This window comes from Garra rufa, chromosome 12 (assembly GCF_049309525.1).
Source record: "Garra rufa chromosome 12, GarRuf1.0, whole genome shotgun sequence".
NCBI lineage: Eukaryota > Metazoa > Chordata > Actinopteri > Cypriniformes > Cyprinidae > Garra > Garra rufa.
This window is the reverse complement of record NC_133372.1, coordinates 37866427-37888350: the sequence shown is the minus strand read 5'-3', so window position 1 is coordinate 37888350 and position 21924 is coordinate 37866427. Positions and strand designations below refer to the sequence as shown.

At 34.6% G+C, this 21924-nt stretch overlaps 1 protein-coding gene across 2 annotated transcripts; it reads right to left on the bottom strand.

The window, feature by feature from the left end:
• Positions 1 to 940: 940 nt before the first annotated feature.
• Positions 941 to 21603, bottom strand: LOC141347102 (uncharacterized). Of its 2 annotated transcripts, none has more exons than XM_073852087.1 (8): positions 21478 to 21603; positions 8786 to 8878; positions 8125 to 8285; positions 7903 to 7983; positions 4941 to 5061; positions 4127 to 4179; positions 3624 to 3773; positions 941 to 3519 (listed from the first exon to the last, which is right to left on the bottom strand). In XM_073852087.1, the coding sequence occupies exons 1-8, from the start codon at positions 21551 to 21553 to the stop codon at positions 3343 to 3345; spliced, it is 912 nt and encodes a 303-aa protein (XP_073708188.1). In that variant the 5' UTR covers positions 21554 to 21603; the 3' UTR covers positions 941 to 3342. The 2 variants fall into 2 exon arrangements, with proteins under 2 accessions (XP_073708188.1, XP_073708189.1); XM_073852088.1 differs by having other exon boundaries at positions 8125 to 8234.
• Positions 21604 to 21924: the final 321 nt, after the last annotated feature.

Here is a 21924-nt window from a genome sequence, read left to right as displayed (position 1 = left end):
CTTTTTTGTCGTGCTGTTGTTGAATTCATCTGGTGGTTAGAGCAGACTCAACTTCTCCACCCTGCCTATATATAAGACATACAATACCGTAGTACAAAATGTTCAACCGTGGAGCTCCACAGAGGGTTTAACACACTTCGCTTGATCCCACGACCGTGTGAATCTACAGAAATCTCATGTATGTAGCAAGTTTGATGTGGCCCAGGGGACATTTCTACTGCCTTACTAGTGTTTTCTTTGTACTATAGCCTCAGTAGATTTACTCGTTTACTTAAACAACCATTCAAAGCCAAAGATGTATGTGATTTATGAATCCTAAGTGACTGCATTTTTGTCCAAATGAAGTGATTTGGTTTTTAGGTGGCAGGTTATAATGTTGTTTCTTCTCTTTAGTCACATCTACACTAGCAGGAATATTTTAAATGTTTTTTTAAAGAAGCCTCTTCTGCTCATCAAGCCTACATTTATTTGTTACATATATTTATTATTGATTAAAAGTGATGATAAAGACATTTATAATGTTATGAACTCTTTCTATTTCAGATAAATGCTGTTATTCTGAATGTTCTATTCGTCAAAGAAACCTCAAAAAAAATATTAGAATGATTTCTGAAGGATCATGTGACTGGAGTAAATTCAGCTTTGAAATCACAGGAATAATTTGCATTTTATAATATATTTAAATAGAAAACAGTTATTTAAATTTTTACTGTATTTTCTGTACTTTGGATCAAATAAATGCAGACTTGGTGAGCAGAAAAAACTTCTTTAAAAAACATCCTACATAAAAAAAAATCCCACTGTTCAAAATTTTTTGACTGGTAGTGTTCATTAAAAGAACTTGAAAATTTGCAAGATATTGTATATTCATGCATTTTATGTGTGGACGATTGCACATAAATTCCGGGATTTCGTTGGAATTGATTTAAAAATACTAAAATGTGACTTAAACAGAAGTTTATTTAATTTTTCAAGATTTCTCAGAATGTCAAGATAATTACAGTAAAAAACATACTATGCTAATCACTCTAAATTATTGATATGGTGTTCAAAATTTATGAAAATTGTGTTTTATTCTGTAGCGGTTCATAAACTTGCCTTCTCAACAGTAAACTGAAGCATTCACTCGTACACATACATTTACACATGCTAAACAACAGTCCTACATCTTCATCTTCATGTTTTTCGGAGTAACTGAATGTCTAGATTACACACCAAATCAAAAAAAGTATAAAACAAAATATACTTTGTATAAAAATATATGCAATTACAAAAGGTGTAAAGGTAAAATTAGTCATTTGTTGTAGGGGTTGTTTTGTTTGTTGCTTGTTGCAATGATTCATCAACATTTGCAAATGTGTTTAGTGAGTGACGTCTGACACTCAAGATTCTTAGCAATGCTTGCGTTATCACTCTACTACGCAAGCTTTTTACTTTTTACAAAGTTTCTCATTGCTCAGCTTGTAGAGAAAATGCTAGAAATGCCAAGGTCCTGAGTTTAGTTTCTAGGAAACGCACATACTGATTAAATGTACTTTGAATGCAAGAGTTGCTTTGGATAAAAGCATCTGGCAAATGCAAAAACATCTGAAATGCATGAATGTCCTGAACCTTACTGAAATGAATCAAATCAAGAGTGGCAAATGCAAAATGCTAACACAGGTGATTGAAAATGAGACTACATTTATGTGAGTGAAAGGCCAGGGTTGATAACCTCAGTTTAGCTAAGAAGAATCTTAATTTTAAGATTTTAAGAATTTAAAATTTTTTAAGAATGCCGAATAAGTGCTATAAGGATAACACTTCACAATGAGGTTCAGTTCGTTAACATTAATGCATTCGATATTATGAATAACTTTGATATGAACAATTTTTCTAGCATTTAATAATCCAATTAAATGTTGGTTCATAAAAACACCATTACTCAAAGGAGACATTCACTAAATTTCAACAAAAAATTAGAGATAACACACTCACCCCCTTGTCATCTAAGATGTTCATGTCTTTCTTTTCTCAGTCTTAAAGGAATTGTTTTTTGAGGAAGACGTTTCAGGATTTCTCTCCATATAGTGGACTTCTATGGTGCCCCCGATCTTCCAATGCGGCTTCAAAGTGCTCTAAAAGATCCCAGCTGTGGAAGAAGGGTCTTCTCTATTGAAACTATCGGTTATTATTATTTTTTTTTTAGAAATGAGAATTTATATACTTTTTAACCTTTTGTCTTGTCTTGCTCTGTCTGAACTCTGTTTTTTTCCGGTTCAAGGCAGTCCCATCTCATTTTCTTCCTTAACCTAAAAATGGTCCTGCATCGCTGTTTTACCTTTTTTGAAAACACTGGGTCGGTACTTCTGCTTATTGAAGTTGAGGGAGAAAATAAGATGAGCGTTTTTTGACAGAGTTCAGGCAGAGCAAGACAAGATGAGCATTAAAAAGATTAAAAAGTATATAATTCTTTTTTTTTTTTTTTTTTGAAATAACCAAAATAATCATTTTGCTAGATGAGACCATTCTTCCTTGGCTGGGATTGTTTACAACCACATTTGGGATCGTTTGAAGCCGCATTTAAACTGCACTTTGGAAGTCAAACTCGTGGGCACCATAGAAGTCCACTATATGGAGAAAAATCCTGAAATGTTTTCCTCAAAAAACAATTTCTTTACGACTCAAAGAAAGACATGAACATCTTGGATGACAAGGGAGTGATTGCATTATCTGTACATTTTTGTTCTGAAAGTGAACTTCTCATTTAACTCATTCATTCAAACAACTTGATAGGATTAAAAAAAGTGTCCTGCTGTATATGTAGAAATTCACATGAACCTAGATTAATAAATGCTGTTGCTCATTATTTCATGTTTCATTATACCTAATGCGTTAATGTTAACAAACATGCTTGATTATGTAAAGCAGCAGTTGTAGACTTGATAATGCTTTCCCAGTATGAATACTGTACACACTTCCAATTTTGGCTCATCTGAATGTCCAATACAAATCCCATTCATTATATGCAGTTTACAAATTCCTTAAGCATGAAAGATCTGAAGAGAATTTTTGCACTGGTGGAATCCGAACATATTTGAAAGCGTGAATGTTTGATGTTTTTATATAATGGATGTGGTTTCTGAAAGGTTATTCGTCTGCTAACATTGCAGGCCCAATTGGAACAGATTTGGTTCTTTTATCTCTTGTGTTTACACAAAAGGCTGCCCAGCAATCAGTCTTTTCACATAAGTTTCTCGTACTTTCATCATTGTTTTTCTCAGCATCATCTCTGCCACAGTTTTTATCACACTTAATGTTGTTGTGTATGATAACCCATGATGTTTGTTCACGCCGAGTCTTTTACATCGGAGTATCGGCCACTTGTGTCTGGGAGGCGGAGTGTCCATTGGTGGGGGGAGATTCTGGAGACTCTCCATTGATGATGGGCTTATCCAAAGGCTCCTGTTGAGGCAGAGGAGCTACAGATAGCAGTGTGTTGCCTTGGTTCTCTTGATCCACTTGAAAGGACTCTTCAGCCTTGATTGAGACGAGACATTGGATAGATATACTGAGCATTGATCCTACTTTAACCCTAATATTGATTCATTTGGAAAGTGCTGTGATTAGACGGTCACACTCACCAGTCGTAGCCCTTTCGATTGGGCTCGATTAGTCTTTAGAAAGTATCCAGCAATTAGCAAAGCAGCAAGAAGCAAACCCGTGATCAGAAGCGAGATCAGGACAATTTTTGAGCGCTGGCCCGTGCGAGATACCGCCTCCTCTACTTCCACCTAGACACAGAAAAAATTTCAAAAACATTGTTTTGATAGGTTTGTGTTGTAATATTGTGTGAATTAGGTTTGTGTGAAGCGTCATATAGTGTGTTAATCTGAATTGTCAGTGCAGCTGTTTACCCTTATAATGAGTTACAGCCTTACCTCATTCCAAATTTAACTCTAAACTAAACCACATGGTAAAATATGCAGCGTTTCTAATTGAGAGGCGTAATAAGGTGTGTGTTATTCATATGGACTGGAATCTGGGAGTAACGCTTTATTAAACCACTGCACACTTACTTTTGTACATGTGCATTCACTGTTTTTCACCCACTTGATTACATGAGAAACTTTTGTTTGTTGCTGACCTTATCGGTGATGTTGTCGTTGTTGAACTTTCCAGCCATTCCTTCAGGATCAGCTTTATGAAACAAAAAAATAAATAAAAAGAACATACTTTAATGTAGTTATTAACATCACTGAAATATTTAACGTGCACCCAAAATATAGTCACTTATTGATTTTTATTTGTGTTTTTTGGCAATACATTTAGTCTGTGGAGAATTTTAATTCTAATTCAATTTCTGAATTTAAAGTAAGATAACAGTGTGTAGAAGTTTTTAGATTTTTAACTAGAATTTTAAGATAAATGTTAAATATTGGGGATAGATGGATGTTTGAAATGAAATGCCATCTATAGACTTTTTTGTTTTTCATATTTATAATTTTAGATTTATACACTACCAGTCAAAAGTTTTTGAACAGTGATATATATATATATATATCACTTATATTTGCTATTCAAAATAAACGTTTTCTGTTGGAATATATTTTTAAATGTAATTTATTCCTGTGATCAAATCTAAATTTTCAGCATTATTATTTTATTATTATTGGATTAAACAAATGCAGGCTCGGTGAGCAGAAGATAAAAATATCTTACTGTTCAAAAACTTTTGACTGGTAGTGTATATTTTATAAAATTTTTATAACTTTGTTATTTTGTGGGGTGGGCCTATTTCAAGTCAAATTCACACTCATGAAGTTCAATTAAACTGAACTTTAATGAACTGATTACTATTTGGTAATTTCATGACTTGATAACAGCATTTTTGTGGTACGGTATAATATTCAGCAAATATAAAACAAGCAAAGAAATGACAACAGTAAGACAATACAAACCTTCAATGCTGTCTCCAAAGACAATGATCTCATCAGTGTTGTCTTTCTGATAGATTTCAAGTTTGCAGTCTTCACTGCAGAGATGTTCTAGAACACTCTGTATCCTGATTTTAGTCTCTTCCTATTGGACAAAAGTTTTTTTGGAATAAGTGTAAGACACTTTATATACAAATGTAATTATTCAACATGTAAACCTGTGGAAAAGAAAGCAGAGTGATGCATTTAGCCTTTTTCTCTTTTTCTCCCCTTTCCTTCTCTCTCTGTCTATCATATTTCATGCTTTCCTGGAATGTGGTGTAATACGAAGCCTGTATGTTCAGGTTTCCTCTCATAGCAACAGCTTCCCCTTCCACTCAATCATGGTTCTCCAAGGCAACATAGGCGAATAGAACAATTCCCATAAGAGTTTCATAAAAATATGCCATTTTGATTATAAACCTTACGATTTACACTGAAATAATATAAAAAAAATATAAAATACTAAAATCGATAATTATGTTGCTAAAAAACTGAGCAAACTTTCAAAAATTTAAAGTATTATTAATGCAAAAATGTAAAATAAGTGTCAAACTCATTTTCAATTTTAGCTAAAATCAGTAGTCATGAAGACTGCTTTAATCACATACACTACTCATTCATGATGTGTGTGTGTGTTTTCTTGATTTTTTTTTTTTTTTTTCTGTTTTACTACTCGTAGTAGATACTTTATTCTATTGAGACTCTTTACTGGCTCTGAAACTAAACCTAGAGGCCCGACTGTGTATTTTGGCAGAGTTCCTGGCATGAATGCCGAAGTGCCGCCGCCCATAGCATGTAACGGAATGCCATTGATGTGCAGGCCGCAAGGCCTCTATGATGGGTCCACCCAGTGAGACCTTAGCACATAGCATAGTACACTTATTAGGGTCTCTATAGGATGACTTATAAAAAGACTTTGACATCTTGTAGAATGTCACAGTTGGCAAAAGGAAGATACAGCTAGCAGTCTTTCTTTTGTTTTGTCTGTGACTAAAGGCTCTGAAATGCTGATCACACTTTAGTGTGGGTTTTCTGAAATTTGAAAGGTGTGTGGGTTTGTCTGAGTCATTGCTAATGGGTGATCCTCATGAAAACATGGGAAGGTCACAGTACAGTTTATTTTATTTTTTATTTTTTTCTAATTTCCACAGTTTTTAAAGACAATTCTCATTACTATGTTATAGTACTGTTTTAGTCTCTATGTCTCACTACTATGTTAGTAGGCTATTATTATTATTATTATTTTGCTTTTTTGTATTACATTAATGCAATGCTTGTTTTTGTTAAAAACACCATACAGTATACTACAAAATCTACTATTATGTCTAAATGCTTTACAATTTAAATGTTTGTTTATTTATTTATTTATATTTACATTTTTGTAATATATAATTTGCAATTTAACATAAAACTGTAATGGTTTTATATAATATATATATATTATTATTATTATTATTATTTATTTTTTTTTTTTTTATAATCATGTTGTGGGTGCAGGTAGGCTACTTGCAACGTACTTGTTACTTGATGCTAATATTTAAAGGTTCATAAAACCCCGGACTACTTTTTCTGAGATTTTAGCAGAGGTGTTTGTGTTGCACATGATATATGACAATGTTAGCATCTGTTAATTTTAATTGTTGGAGAAAACTGGTTAATTTTTAGCTTTTTTTGTGCTACTTTCATCTTCCGGGTTTAAAGGAGTAGTTCACTTCCAGAACAAAAATTTACAGATAATGTACTCACCCCCTTGTCATCCAAGATGTTCATGTCTTTCTTTCTGCAGTCGCAAAGAAGCATTTCAGGATTTCTCTCCATATAGTGGACTTCAATGGCGCCCCCATTTTAAACGTCCAAAATGCAGTTTAAATGCAGCTTTAAGAACTCTAAATGATCCCAGCCTAGGAAGAAGAGTCTTATCTAGCAAAACGATCTGCCATTTTTGAAACAAACTGACAATTTACATACTTTTTAACCTCAAACGCTTTTCTTGACTATGTCTGCGTGAACTGTTTTTTCCCGGTTCAAAACAGTTAGGGTATGTTGAAAAACTCCCATCTTGTTTTTTCCCCAACTTTAAAATTGTTACATCGTTGCAGAAGTACAGACCCAGTGTTTACAAAGTGAACATGCAAAGAAGATCAAACACCCTTTACAAAAAAAAGGTAAAACAGCAATGTAGGATGATTTTAAAGTTGAAGAAGAAAACAAGACAGGAGTTTTTCAACATACCCTAACTGCATTTACCTGGATTACACAGACTACGCATGTGCACCACAGAGACGAGACAAGACAAGCATTTGAGGTTAAAGTATATAAATTGTCAATTTGTTTTGAATATGACCCATCGTTTCGCTAGATGAGACCATTCTTCCTCGGCTGGGATCGTTTAGAGCCTTTTGAAGCTGCATTTAAACTGCATTTTGGAAGTTCAAACTTGTTGCACCGTTGAAGTCCACTATATGGAGATAATTCCTGAAATGTCTTCCTCAAGAAACATAATTTCTTTACAACCGAAGAAAGAAAGTTTTCTGATCCTAAGAGAAGACACTTCGCCTAATTATTCATGCCAGCATGTGTTGATTTGCTTTGACTTTGCATGCATTAACTGAGAGAAATGAATCAAAGGAGAGTGTTTTTTTTTGCTTTGTAAGAGTTTGGTACAAATGCGATTTATTCATATAGTGAATGTAACCGTGTTTTACAGCTTCTTGGCCCATCAAAAGGATTATAAAAAAGGTTTTCATGACCCTTTGAGAACCAGTGTTGAGTACTGATCTGTTTTAGTCTCTATAGTTGAAGCTTATCTAAAGCTTAGGTAAGCTCATTTCGGCCTTTTTAAACTAGCCAGAATGGATCTAGAATCAGCACTGCTGCTGTTATATAATATTATTTCCCCAGATTCTACCCAATTATCACAGGATAAATCCAGACCAGTACTTACACATGTGGAGGAGGCCTTTAGTTTCAGCAGCACATTATTTTTGTATCGCTCTGGTATTTTATCCACACAGACCACGTTGCCCTGCAAAATCAACACGTATATAAGACTAGAAGTCTTCTTAATCTAACAGCACACATCATTTGTTGATAGAACTTGACAATTTTTTTTTTTTTTTTTTTTTTTTACATAATGTTAAAGAGGTACAGTATGAAGTGTCCTCACCTTAGAAGTCACACTGTTTTTTTCAGGTGTGTTTGGGTCTGTTTGATCTGGGGTTTGTGTGTCAGGTTGAGTTGGCTCTGTGGTCTCATCTTGTGGCATCTCTGAGGTCTCTGAATCAGGTGACATGGTGGGGAAAATGAAAATCTGGACCTGATGATCTTCTGTGAGGGAAATATACTTATTACTTGATCTAATGTTTTGGTCATTTTCAAAGAGATGTTTTTTTTCATACAGTTTAAGTCTGAATGTGAAAAACATGGTCATAGTGTAATGAGGTAAATTCTACTTTTTAGAAATTATACCAGTCGGCAAAACAAATATTTGTACTTATTTAGTATTTATATTGCATTTAATGCAAACCAAACTTGAATTATAATGTCACTTCAAACAACGACATCACCTGTTTTGGTTGTAAATACCTAGATGGTTTTATTGCTTGTTTGCTGACTAATGCTGTATAAGTTAATCAGATTGTTAGCTCCAAAACTCGAGAGAAAACAAAGGAAAAGGAATTTAAAATGATTAACGTTTTTAATTACAAAGAATGCATAGAAGATATCATGATCAAACAGCACCTCTATTGATTCATTAATGTATTAATTATTCATTTAATTGTTTGCTTAGTTTAACATGGATTTTTTTCTTCTTTTCTTTTTTTTACCTTTGTTGTACACCTTGACTGTTGGAAGGACTGGATCACCATCACCACGGAAGAAGCGGTCCACTTGTTCATACACATCTTCACAAATCACAGCTAAAATATAAGGTAAAAGTTATCAGAGCTGCGTTTGTCTAATATACAATCTTTCTTTGGCAGATGATAAAATGAGCAAAAAATACCATAGACTTAAATTGATGGAGGGATCTGAGCAAGAAATTAATAATTTTATTCTGCAAGGATGCATTAAATTGCTCAAAAGTGATAGTAAAGACTTGTACGTTGTTACGAAAAAATCTGTTACAAATAAATGCAGATACATTGAACTTTTTATCAAGAATTCCTGGAAAAGCAGTTTCCATTAAGCAGCACAACTGTTTTCAATATTGAAAAAAAATATGAAATGTTTCTTTAGCAGCAAATCAGCATATTAGAATGGTTTCTAAAGGATCACGTGACACTGAAGACCGGCGTAATGATGCTAAATTGTAACAATAAACCATAGTATCATTGTTTTAATGGTAATTGGATAAAACTATAACTTTGGATAATTTGGTAACTAGTGTTAGAGTCAACACGTTGAGCCATGGAGCTTATGTGGGTGACGTGAGTTTGAATCTGGCTGGCAAACATTAATCTTATGCTTCCTTTAAAATATTGCTGGTGCTGGAGTTGGCGAAGCTGGTCCTGCTTTGACTAGAGAGCTAAAAGACAACGTAACTGACTGTGTTCAATTGGCTGCGTCGAAACTAATTAAATTGAGTGGCAAACTTTACAAGTCTTTGAAATTCAGAGGTAAGCTTAGCGTCAAGTCGATTAAATTGCATAATGTTTGTCAGAGCCAGAGGAATGAACACTGACCTAATTTCTGAACAGCTCTGCCAAAGGCTGCACTGGTTTGAATCAATGAGTTAAATTTGCTGTGTGTAATTAATAGACTGATTGAGCGTGGATACATCAGCACAGACTGAGCTAATAAAACCGTAACCTCTCCCCTCCTCCCTGCCACGAGAGGTCCTGACCTCTGACCCCATCTCTGCCTCAACACACTCCCCTCTGGACGCCACAGAGAGAGTCAGTCAGAGGTTAAAAAGAGAAGAATAGCCAAAGAAAAGGAGGCAGAGAGATGGAAAGAGGACATAAAAGACTCTTATTTAAGACTTTCTGGAGCCATTTCTCATTTGCACATGATTATGTGCTGAAAAAAAGTGGTTTATGAGATTTTCTGCTAGAGATGTTTTGAATAAAGGAGTGATTCTATTTTAAAAGAGAGGCCTTTTTCTGTCTTCGGTCATGTGTCAGCACTCAGCATGATACACATGAAACCTAAAGCGAGACAGTACTCAGATCACTGTCAGGATGATTTAGTGCGCTCTAAGACATCCGTTCCATCCATTATGATGAAATGATCATTTAGCATTATTTGCATAATTTTCTTAAGCACGCAAAAAATATATATTCTCAAATTCACTTTACAGGCTAATTAATTCCAATCAATCTTTTGTTTGGTTACACAACAATTTAGGCATTTTTCAAAGTTTCGGTAGTCAGCAAAGGAGATTTCATGTAGCGCTTTCCTTTATATGAACTGCTAATTTGCTGCATGATAGTAAGTAAGGTAGTTGGTAGTAGGTAATAACATTTTGACATCCATCTTTTCATATTGAGGACAACTGAGGAACTCATGTGCAACTATTACAGAAGGTTCAAACGCATTAAGAGCCAGGGGGTGAAAACTTTTTGAATTTGAAGATCAGGGTAAATTTTACTTATTTTGTATTCTCAGAAACATGTGTCTTCTGTAGCTTCTGAAGAGCAGTACTAAATAAAAATAAATAGAATATTTAAAGGCAAAATACGAAAAATAGACACATCCTCATTCTGTTCAAAAGTTTTTACCCCCAGATCTTAATGCATTGCTTTCCCTTCTGGAGCATCAGTGAGCATTTGAACCTTCTGTGATAGTTGCATATGAGTTCCTCAGTTGTCTTTAGTGTGAAAAGATGGATATCAAAATCATACAGTCATTGTTGGAAAGGGTTCAAATACACACACAAAAAAAAAAAAAAAACAGCAGGCAGTTTAACTGTTCAGGACAAACAAGGGACTTCAGGTAACAACAGTATTAAGAATCAAGCGCATGTAAACTTTTGAACTGGATTATTTTTTATAAACCCAACTATTTTTTCTTGTGGACTACATGTAAATGACTTATGAATACGACCTTAATTATCGTATTCAGGTCAGTACTAAATAAAAACATGCATTTTGTATGATTGTATGATAATTAACATTTTGCAGCTTCTGCAAGGTGTATGTAAACTTTTGACCTCAACTGTACAAGCTAATAAGCAACTAGTTAACTGTGAATAGTGTTCCTTTAATTTTTTTACCAGATTTTCCAGGTTTTACTTTGTCTGTAAATTAAATAGTCATGACAAGTGCTGATGTATGATATAGTAGTGATTTCTGTCTCAGATGCTTTTCTTCTGCTTGTATTATTATATTTATAAGTCTAAATGCAGTGTATGTAATTGTAGCATCTAGATTTTTCCATGCTAAGGTTTCAAGGGGAAATGCACTAAGAACGAATGGGTTTATTTGGATGCTCTGGTTTGTTTTGACTAAAAGAGTTATGCAAATCGGTAATGGCAAAAACACTGCCAAAGATTAGCTCTGAATGCAATTTGCACGATGCAATTCCCCATCTTTTAAACCGGGTTTGAGTGTTAGTTTGTGGAGGCATAACTGTTTAGTGAATTCGTCCCTAAGTGTTTTGTAAATTAGATTTATAAGCAGGTATAGGTAGCTTCCCAAGAATAATACATTCCATTTCTGTGTAATACACTTTGCTGATTCAGTGAGAAGATTTAAACTTGGGAGTTTATAGGTACTAAAACACTAAATTCTTTGTCATCAAAACTCTCAGTCACTTGCAGGACATTTTTATTAGTATCGCTGACTAAAGAAATGTAAAGAAACTATTCCTCCTGTCTACTGACAGGAGAGGTTTGCTGTGAAAATTATCTTTAAAAATATTGTTTTCATTATCTCTGAAATCTATTTCAATTCCTTTACTTGCTTTTTGCATGTTCCCAAGCGAAAAAAAAAAAGCACAAATGTAAACTCTTTAATATCTCAGTTATTAGTACTAAGATTAAAAAGACAGCAAATGTGACCCTGGACCACAAAACCAGTCATAAAGTTTTTTTTTTTTAAACTGAGATTTATTAAATAATTAATTAAATAAGCTTTCCATTGATGTATAGTTTGTTAGGACAGGACAATATTTGGTCGAGATCCAACTATTTGACAATCTGGAATTTGAGGGTGGAAAAAAATCGAAATATTGAGAAAATCACCTTTAAAGTTGTCCAAATGAAGTTCTTAGCAATCCATATTACTAAACAAAATGTAAGTTTTGATATCTTTACTTAATATCCTAATGATTTTAAAATAAAAATTAAATAAAAATAATAATTTTGACCCATGTATTGTTGGCTATTGCTACAAATATACCTGTGCTACTTAAGACTGGTTTTGTCATCCAGGGTCACAAATGACTTTTACCTTGTTCTCTTGAGAGAAAGACCTTAGACATGTGTCTCTAGACCTTCAAAAGAGATACTGTGGTCAGGTTTCCATAAGTTTTCAGTATAACTTTTAATATAAAAAAATCATAGCTTATATAAATTTACTGGTAAAGCAGTTGTATATTCTAGCCGCATACCAGCAATTGTTTCAGTTATTTCTGTGTTTAAGACTCCTGAGCTATGAAAGCACAAGCTTTACTGAGTGGTAAATTGTTCCTTTGGTTTCTGACGTTACAGATTAATTCATGCCAAGGATTTTGTTTCCATCACCGTGAGCTGAAGTCACCAGATGGGTACATTTAAATCTTGTTTTCTCCTCCTCCTCTACTCCAAAATCCGCCCCCTTGCTTCTCCGAGCCCCTCGTTCCTAACATGACCTCACCTCAGCGGCATTTACTCATTCACTCGCTCCCCCTGGGCTCCTACCAGCCTGATACGGCTTTGTTTATTTCCCTTCGTATTAATTGGACAAATGTGTGTGGTATCAGGCGTGTGTGTTTCTGTGTCTGGTATTGTTTTGATGGTTTAATTTAATTTCGAGGCACTTGCAAACAGAGCAACTGCAAACATCTTAACCAAGACAGTTTTTTTTGTCTTAAAGATTTGCTTTGCAGAGTGGAAAGCTTGCTGAGTCAAAACATTATATTAGATATATTTCAGTGCAAAGATAACAAAGAGATAACCCTAAACTGACCCTCGGCTGGAATCATTTACTCTGCTTCACTTCCTTCCATCCTTCCTGTAATCTGACAGATGGATTGGTTTTAATGAAGTTTATCTTTCAGCAGTTGTGATAAAGCACAACCTGTTTATATGCAGAGGTGAAATGTATATAAATTAACTCTTTAGAATAATAAAAAACAGGAAACCGCTGATCTAGTTCCTTTCAAAACCATCCTGGTGCTTTAAAACTCCCAGAAACCAATATTCTGATGTAAGAACTTACAAAGTAACATCAATACAACATACAGTCAAAAATATCAAAAAATAGCATTTTGTTCTCATGAGGGTTTTTGGACAATTGAAGAACAAAAGAACAACGTAGAGGATAAAATTGAGATGCCATGCTACACTTTTTTGCTCCATTTTTTGGTTCCTCTGTTCACCTTTCAGTAAACAGTTCTTAAAAGAAGCTTTTAAAAGAACATTTTAACAATCTAAAGCAGTGTTTCTCAACTCCAGTCCTCGGGACCCACTGCTCTGCACATTTTGTATGTTTCTGAGTCTGACACACTCAGTTCAGTTCATGAATCTTTCTACTAATGAGCTGATGATCAAAATCAGGTGCCTTAAATGAGGAAGACATACAAAATGTGCAGAGCAGTGGGTCCCGAGGACTGGAGTTGAGAAACACTGATCTAAAGAACCTTTTTTGACTACTAAGAATATTTTCTGCATTTGAAAGGTTCTATGGATGTTCAAGGTTCCTCATGAAACCATCAATGCCAATAAAGAACCTTTATTTTTAAGAGTGTAACATTAATTTTACTGGAATATGTAACACACTTGCCCATCTCAGCTGTTGTCCTGTGCTATAGAAAGCATTGTGTGTCTTTAGGTGATAGCAACCTAATGTACAGTACACTTTGACTATTGTCACTTAAGTAACTTTTGGACCCTTGTGCAAGGCCCATTGCAAAGGCAGCAAAAGTTTTCATTCCAGGGTTTGTTTTCTCACATGCATTTCTAAGAGATCTATATTGTCACTCTTTGGTCTTGTTTTCAACACTGCGGTGACTTGTGTCTGGTATTGATTGTTCAGTGATTGTCTTGTTGAATAGACACTGATTTTGTGTGCGTGTCATTGTATAGCGAAAGCAATTGCTTAATTAGACATTTTATATCCACCTTTTTCTTAATCGCAATTCAAGTAAGCCTATGGATGAGACTTCTGGTTCATTATTCACTACAGGGAAATAATTAGAAGAATACACTACTAAGAATTTCACTATAAATCGGTTTGCTTGTAATTAAAAAGATACATAAAATAATATGTTAAGACACACTAATTTGCAATATCAAGCAGCAAAACAAGCTACTTTGTACAGCTAAAAATAGCTGGACGCGGATGAGATTAGAAGCCAGACCTATAAAATGTACAAATGTCTGCGTCCGTTGGATAGATATTATATAAAAAAAGATAATATTATTATAGCTTGCTATGTAATTTAGTTATTTTATATAAAGCATACATTAAAAGAACAGTAAAAAAACAACAACTGAGCATTGGTAGTGTTACAGAAAACACTGAAACGAATCATGTAGAAACTACTTTGAAAGCATTAAAGACTTTGCTCTGAAGGCGCTACATAGTTCAGTTGTTGAAAGAATAAATTAAACCATATCACTAGCTCTGAATAACAGTGGCCTGTATAGAGGGAAGGCACAATAGAGCCCATTACTCAAAGAATCATATGAAAGCATGGCTTCAGTTTGCCAGAAGGGATATTAGTGACCCAGTTGTGATGTGAAAAAAGATTTTGTGTTCACATGAGAACAAGAATGAGCTTTCTTTCCCCATTTTTGTTATGGTGGCACAAATTTAATGCACCTCAAAACAAAATAGTGAGTGGTAGAGAAGTGTTAGCATTAGGGTCACTGGGAATGAATATCTGCCTAAAATAGAGGGAAGGGTTAGACATTAAAACCTCATAATGAGCCAAATTAAAGGAATAGTCCACCCCAAAATGAAAATTCAGTCAGCATTAAGTCATTCCTAACCTGTGTGACCTTCTGTGGAACACACAGAAGAAATTTTGTCCATTCAATGTAAGTCAATGGGCTCCAGTGTTTGGATATTCTTTATTCTCAATAGTCTTTAAAAAATATTAAATAAAACGTTGTATTTCACAGAAAAATGAAAGCATTGACAGAATTTTAATTTTTGGGTGAACTATCTCTTTAAGGAAAATTAAAGGAAAAGTACACTTCCAGAGCAAAAAATTACAAATAATGTACTCACCCCCTTGTCATCCAAGATGTTCATGTCTTTTTTTCTTCAGTCATAAGGAATTATGTTTTTTGAGGAAAATATAGGATAAATATTATTTTTCTCCATATAGTGGACTTCTATGGTGCCCAAAGTTTGAACTTCCAAAATGCAGTTTAAATGCAGCTTCAAACGATCCCAAATGCAGTTGTAAACGCCAAGGAAGAAGGCTCTTTCTAGCGAAACGATTGGTTATTTTTTTTTTTTATTATTACAATTTACATACCTTTTAACCTCAAATGCGCGTCTTGTTTTGCTCTGCCTGAACTCTGTTTAGTTCGAGACAGTTAGGGTATGTCGAAAAACTTCCATCTCATTTTCTCCCTCAACTTCAAAATCATCCTACATCAATGTTTTATTTTTTTTGTTAAGTGTGTTTTAATCTTCTTTGCATGTTCACTTTGCAAACACTGGGTTGGTACTTCTGCGGCGATGTAGGATGATTTTAAAATGATTTTTGAAGTTGAGGGCTAACTGCATTGAACTGGAAAAAACAGTTCAGGCAGAACAAGACAAGACGAGCGTTAAAAAGTTAAAATGTATATACTAGTGGTGGGCATAGATTAATTTTTTTAATCTAGATTAAAATGGCTAATTTGAATTCTTCTGAAAGCATTCAGAATATGTGTGCTACCCAAATAATGACTAAAAGTAAGTCTTTGAGAACGGGTTTCTCAAGCCAGGTGGCGCATTAGACCAGGCGCTCATCTCCTGTTTCCAAAATGCATTACAAACTGCTTGACAATTGCATTTAAAACACAATTAACTATACAAACTTGTGTAACCAAGTACTTCTGCGCAAAAGGCTGTACGACGTGCGCGTTCCAGTAAAATATACAGGCGCGCGGGTATGGATAGCCTATCTGCGTGCATCTTCCAATAAACTGCGTTGCTTTTAGAAGCGTCAATTCAGTTGTTGCATATAGTATAATGTCTTTATTTCGGGATTATCAAAGTAAATTATAACTCAAACTTGAGATTTTACTGGGGCACAGCAGATTTTCACTGGGGCACGTGCCCCAGTAAAAAGGGTCTAGCAAAGCACGCACCTGCCCTGAAGCGGCTTCATAACTGCATCCATGTCTGCGCGTCTCATTTGATGTGGTAATTTAACAGAAGTTGAAGACTCGTTCTCGCCCCCTACATTGCAATTCAACTAGATATACGTCATCCGCGCTAAAATATAAAAGTGAAAGTCATCATATCTTGCGTATTTTAGACCCAGCTCCCAACCCAACTTTGAGAATAGATTAACGGCGATATTTTTTTTATCGCGCGATATGAGTCTCACGTTAACGCAGCACGTTAACGCCGATAACGGCCCACCACTAATATAAATTGTAAAAAACAAAAAAAACAAAAAAAAAGCTCGTTTCAGCCTTCTTCCTCGGCTCGGATTGTTTACAATTGCATTTGGGATCATTTGAAGCCATAGAAGCCATCAGGGCACCATAGAAGTCCACTCTATGGATAAAAATCCTGAAATGTTTTCCTAAAAAAACCTAATTTCTTCACGGCTGAAGAAAGAAAGACATGAACATCTTCGGTGACAAGGGGTGAGTACATTATCTGTAATCTTTTGTTCTAGATGTGAACTTCTCCTTTAAGATTATTTGTATGTAATATTTTTTTTTATTTAAAAATGTATTGTAAAATTTAGTTTGACAATTGTTCTTAATTATGGACATTGATGTTCATCATTTTTCCAAAAATGTTTGTTTTAGAAAAACAAAATAATAAAGGTGAAAGTTGATGTCAATAATTGTCTACACAAATGTAAACACATGTAGGCCAATTCACTCCCGCACCACCCCCGACATTACAAATGAGTCTCTTACAACCATAGGGAACATTTCTACAACCCCCTTCCACACAGATGTTATATCTATTCACCCCCATCCCCCCATTCCTCAACCCATCTTCACCTCTTTCCCTCCATATTTCCCATCACATAACAGGAAGTTAGAACTTTTATTCTCTCACTATTCCTGCCATTCCCTGAAAGCCTCTGGGAGTTTCCAGTCATGGAATGTTTCGATATTCCAACCCCAGGAATGCTTGAATAACGGGATCGGATGGATTCCTTTTAAGCTGTAGGGAAGACGGTATGATAAAGGAACCTATCATGTGAGGAAAGAAAGGCAGAAGGGGTGTGGGTGTCAATAAAGTGGTATGTATTTGTTCTACATCTGGACTGTGATCCTCAAGGCTTCTCGCGCAACTTGGCGAGGTCCCACATCGCAGTTACTCTCGGAGCCAACAGAACGCTTGCTACATCATGCCCTGCTTCACACTTGATAACACTGACAGTTCGTCAGCTGCTATGAGAGATCAGCTTTTACTACAGCAGATGCATGAGCATATGCCTCCATCCCCCGTCTCAACTACATCTGTCACTTTTGCCTATCAAAGGCAAAGAACATGTCCTGAAAACTCGGTCACGAATTAACTTTTTTTAGTGACCTGCGATTTTTCCTGGTGGGCAAGAAGGAATCCCATAGACTTACATTTGAAGGTGAACCAGAATGTCAAAGAAGCTTGGGGATTGGCTCTTCATACAAAAGACTCTAGCAACCATTCAGAACATCCTAGCAGTTGCTAACCACTTAGAATTCCCTAGCAACAATTGAGTTCACCCTAGCAGTCACTAACCACAGAACAGATTCAGAACACCTTAGCAAATGCATAACAACTGCCAAAAAGTCTTTGCTCAAAAAGTTTGCTCACCAAGGCTGTATTTATTCTTCTAAAAATGGTAATATTCTGAAATGTTATTACAATTTAAAATCAGAGTTTTCTATTTGGATGTATAGTAAAATGTAATTTATTTTTGTAAAGCAGTCTTTACTCCAGTCTTCAGTCACATGATGCTTCAGAAATCATTCTAACATGCTGATTTGGTTCTCTCAAAACATTTCTTATTGTTGTCAATGTTTTAAAACAGTTGTGCTGTTTAATATTATTGTGAAAACCACAATTTGTTTCAGGATTATAAAAACAGAGCTGGAAAAAAAATACTGATTTCTTGATTTTAATCAGTTCTCATTTTTATGAAACAATATTTATTCCTAAATCCCAAGAATCGAGTAGTCTTTGTAGAATTCCATCCAGTAAATTGCGATACATTTTGTGCTTTGTTACTTTTGATATTAAACGAAGTCTCAGATTTGAAATTCTGTCCTTTATTTATTTTTTATTATTTTATTACATATTCGTTGACCATAAACTCGTTAGTCAGCTAGAAAAAATGAACTCTAGTGAGGAATAATTTCTAAAAATTGGCACCATATAAAATATTCATTATAGTTTTTACTGCTTTTCAATATTTAATATTTAGTTTTTATGACAGTCAGCCACCAAACAAATGTTTATATTTCACAAAATGTAATTGTAAAGTTAGTATTATAACTTTATTAAGTGTAATTTAAGTGTTTGTATACAATTTTATCCCCATTATTATAATTGAGTACCAGTATGTATAGGCCTATTCAGCAAGTTGACTCTCATGTATATTTTACAAAATTAGTTTACATTATTAGTAAAACAGCATTTACTATTTAAAAAACAATTTTTTCTTTAATCTAAAAAAAAATAACAATGTAGATTAATAAAAGCTTTACGAGTATTTTTCAATGTTAGTTCATGATTTCCTACTAACTTATATTAGAAAATGTCAAATTTAGTTGACAGTACATCATCTTAATATATTTTTTTTCTCTCTCTGAGGTTGACAAAAATATAGAACATTCTGTTCAGTTTTGCAGTGCTCCACTAAATGATGCCTGGTCGTCTGCTGCTACACTGAGCGTTCCCTTAGGGATGCTGGAATTTGAGACTCAAACAATCCAGTTAAAGGGAAGGAGGAATGTAAGTTTGAACCTCCTCCTCCTCCTCCTCCTCCTCCTCCTCCTCTCTCTCTCTCTCTCTCTCTCTCTCTAACAGCATGCCCCCCCGACCTCTGACCCCTCAGCCCTGTGTGGGGCCCACATTGTCTCCACCCATAGAGAGGGCAGCAAACATATGGAGGAAAGACAGCCTCTTATGTTTCTAATCAGATACTCCTTCAGCAGCCCAACCCCTTCACTCTCTGCCAAAGCATCAATTTCAGCAGAGCTCATACCCCTTTAAGCTACAATAACTGAGTTATGGGAACACAGCCAATGAGAGTGAAAGCTGTTCTTGGTTGTAAGGAGTATGCAAGGAAATGCATGCATTGTCCCATGTATGCCTTGGAAAAGTAAACATACTTTACTGTATGACTAGAATAATGTGATGATTAAAACAAATGGAAATGAGTATTTTGACACCTTAATTGATGAAATAATAGATTTGATATTTAATATTGATATTTTTTCATATTAATGCATGGTTGAGTTTATTGTTTTGTGGACTTATATTAATGTAACTTTAATATTTTCAATATTTTTTTATAATGCTACTTTTCTTTAATTAAAATTTATTATTTACTTAAATGTTTTAATTATAATTTTTTTTTTTACATTTTATACTTAATGTTTAATATTTGAAGTCCGTTTCCACCACTGAATAAAAGGTAATTGCGACCTTTTATCTCTCAATTCTGACTTTTCTCGCAATTTCAAGTTTACATCTCGTAATTCTTTTTTTCTCAGAATTGCGTCATATAAACTCTCAATTCGAACTTTTTTTCTCATTACTGTGAGACATAAATGCACAATTGCGAGTTATGAAGTGAGAATTGTGGGATATAAACTCACAAGTCTGACTTTTTTCTCGCAATTGCTACTTTGTATCTCGCGATTCTGACTTTTTATCTTAGAATTGTGCGATATAAACTCGCAATTGTGAGTTATAAAATCCAGTTCAGAGGAGAAAAAAAAGGCTGATATGTTCTCAGTTTATATGTTGCAATTCCGACTTTATAACTCGCAATTGTGAGTTTATATTTCACAATTCGGAGAAAAAATGCAGAATTGCAAGTTTGTATAACTCAATTCTGAGGAAAAAGTCAGAATTGTGAGAAGTTGCACTAACCTTTTTTTTATTTTTTTATTCAGTGGCAAAAACGGGCTTCCATAAATATTTATGGAAATAGAATGTCAACAAATATTGGTTCATATTTAGCAATTTTCCCATATTTGATCTGATTTTATTTTAACACAATGTTGTTTGTTAATCATAACTTACTGTATTTCTCGAACATTTTCTTAATAGATATTTTCTGTTGTTTTACAGTAACAAAATCTACAGTCCAAATCAACAGAATTTAACCGAGGCACAAAATTGTCAGTTATTGTTTCAGAGAAAATATCTTAAACAGTAAAATATCTTAATAGTTATAGATAGATATAGGCTTAAAACAAGAAAAAAAAAACATATGTAAACTTAAATATAAATTCAATTTAATTGAATTATTTTACATTTATAACATTAAAAACACAGTTAATGCAATTTTAAAAATAATTACAAATAAATATAAATAGCATAAATTACATAAATAATAAAAAACGTGGAAATATTAATAATTAATAAAGATAGATTCTGAAAATAATTCTGCACCACTGTATCTGCTATTTGAGGTTTTCCCCGCGCAGCTCTTGCATTGTAAACATCAATGTTTGTTTCTGTCTCTGACTGAATCTGAAATATGTATTACATCATACGGCCCACAACTTTTGCCGCCCAGGGTCTTCTAAACACCTGGATGCTTCATAGTCCGCCAAATTAGCAAAATCCTCTTTATGCCTAATGGAATAACAACAGATGGACTCTTTATTTCACATACAGACGCACACACGGCCACCTGGTGATATAATATATGCACAGATACACTGTGTGGGAGAGAGCGAATCAATTGATCCCAAGCCATTAACTTGAGAGGGAACTCATCAACTTTATTTACAGCGTATGGCTGTGATGTGAAGGGGTGTGGTAGCCTCGCAGACAGCGAACGAGCAGAGCGGAGTAGAGAAATGCATGCATTACAGCAAGCACTCAAACTTTTACATTAAAAGTTTTCTTTCTAATAGTTACCAATACTTAGTAGCAAGACCGAAATGGTAATTTATAGTAAGTAATGCAAACTTGGGTCCAAACATCTGCAAGAATACAAAAGTGAAATAAATTGTACTCACCTTGAAAGGAGACAGCAAAAAGACAGATTAAGAAAGCAACGTTTGATGCTTTGTGGCATTTTCTCTCTGTGGCCATCCTGAGCGAGCGGTCCTGTGACTGTGTGTGAGAGTGGGTGAGGTTTGGGTTTGTTTCTCTGAGAGTGTCACACAAGGGATAAAGCCAATGCCTGTGCTCTTATAGATTCACGCGTGGCCCTTCCCCCTCTCTTTTTCACTCGCTGCCACTCACTACTCCAGCCGTTCCACTCTATTCTATTCTTTCCTTCATTCCCCTGAGCTGTGTTGTAATTATGGAGTATAGTGTCTGTATCCAAAGTAGCTCAAATTGCATGTTTTTAGTCTTTTGAAGTGAAGTTAAGACAATTAAGACAACATCAGTACTCAACATTTATACATCGCCTGCTGTGATGCCATTCTGAAAACTCACACTGTAAAATACATACGTAT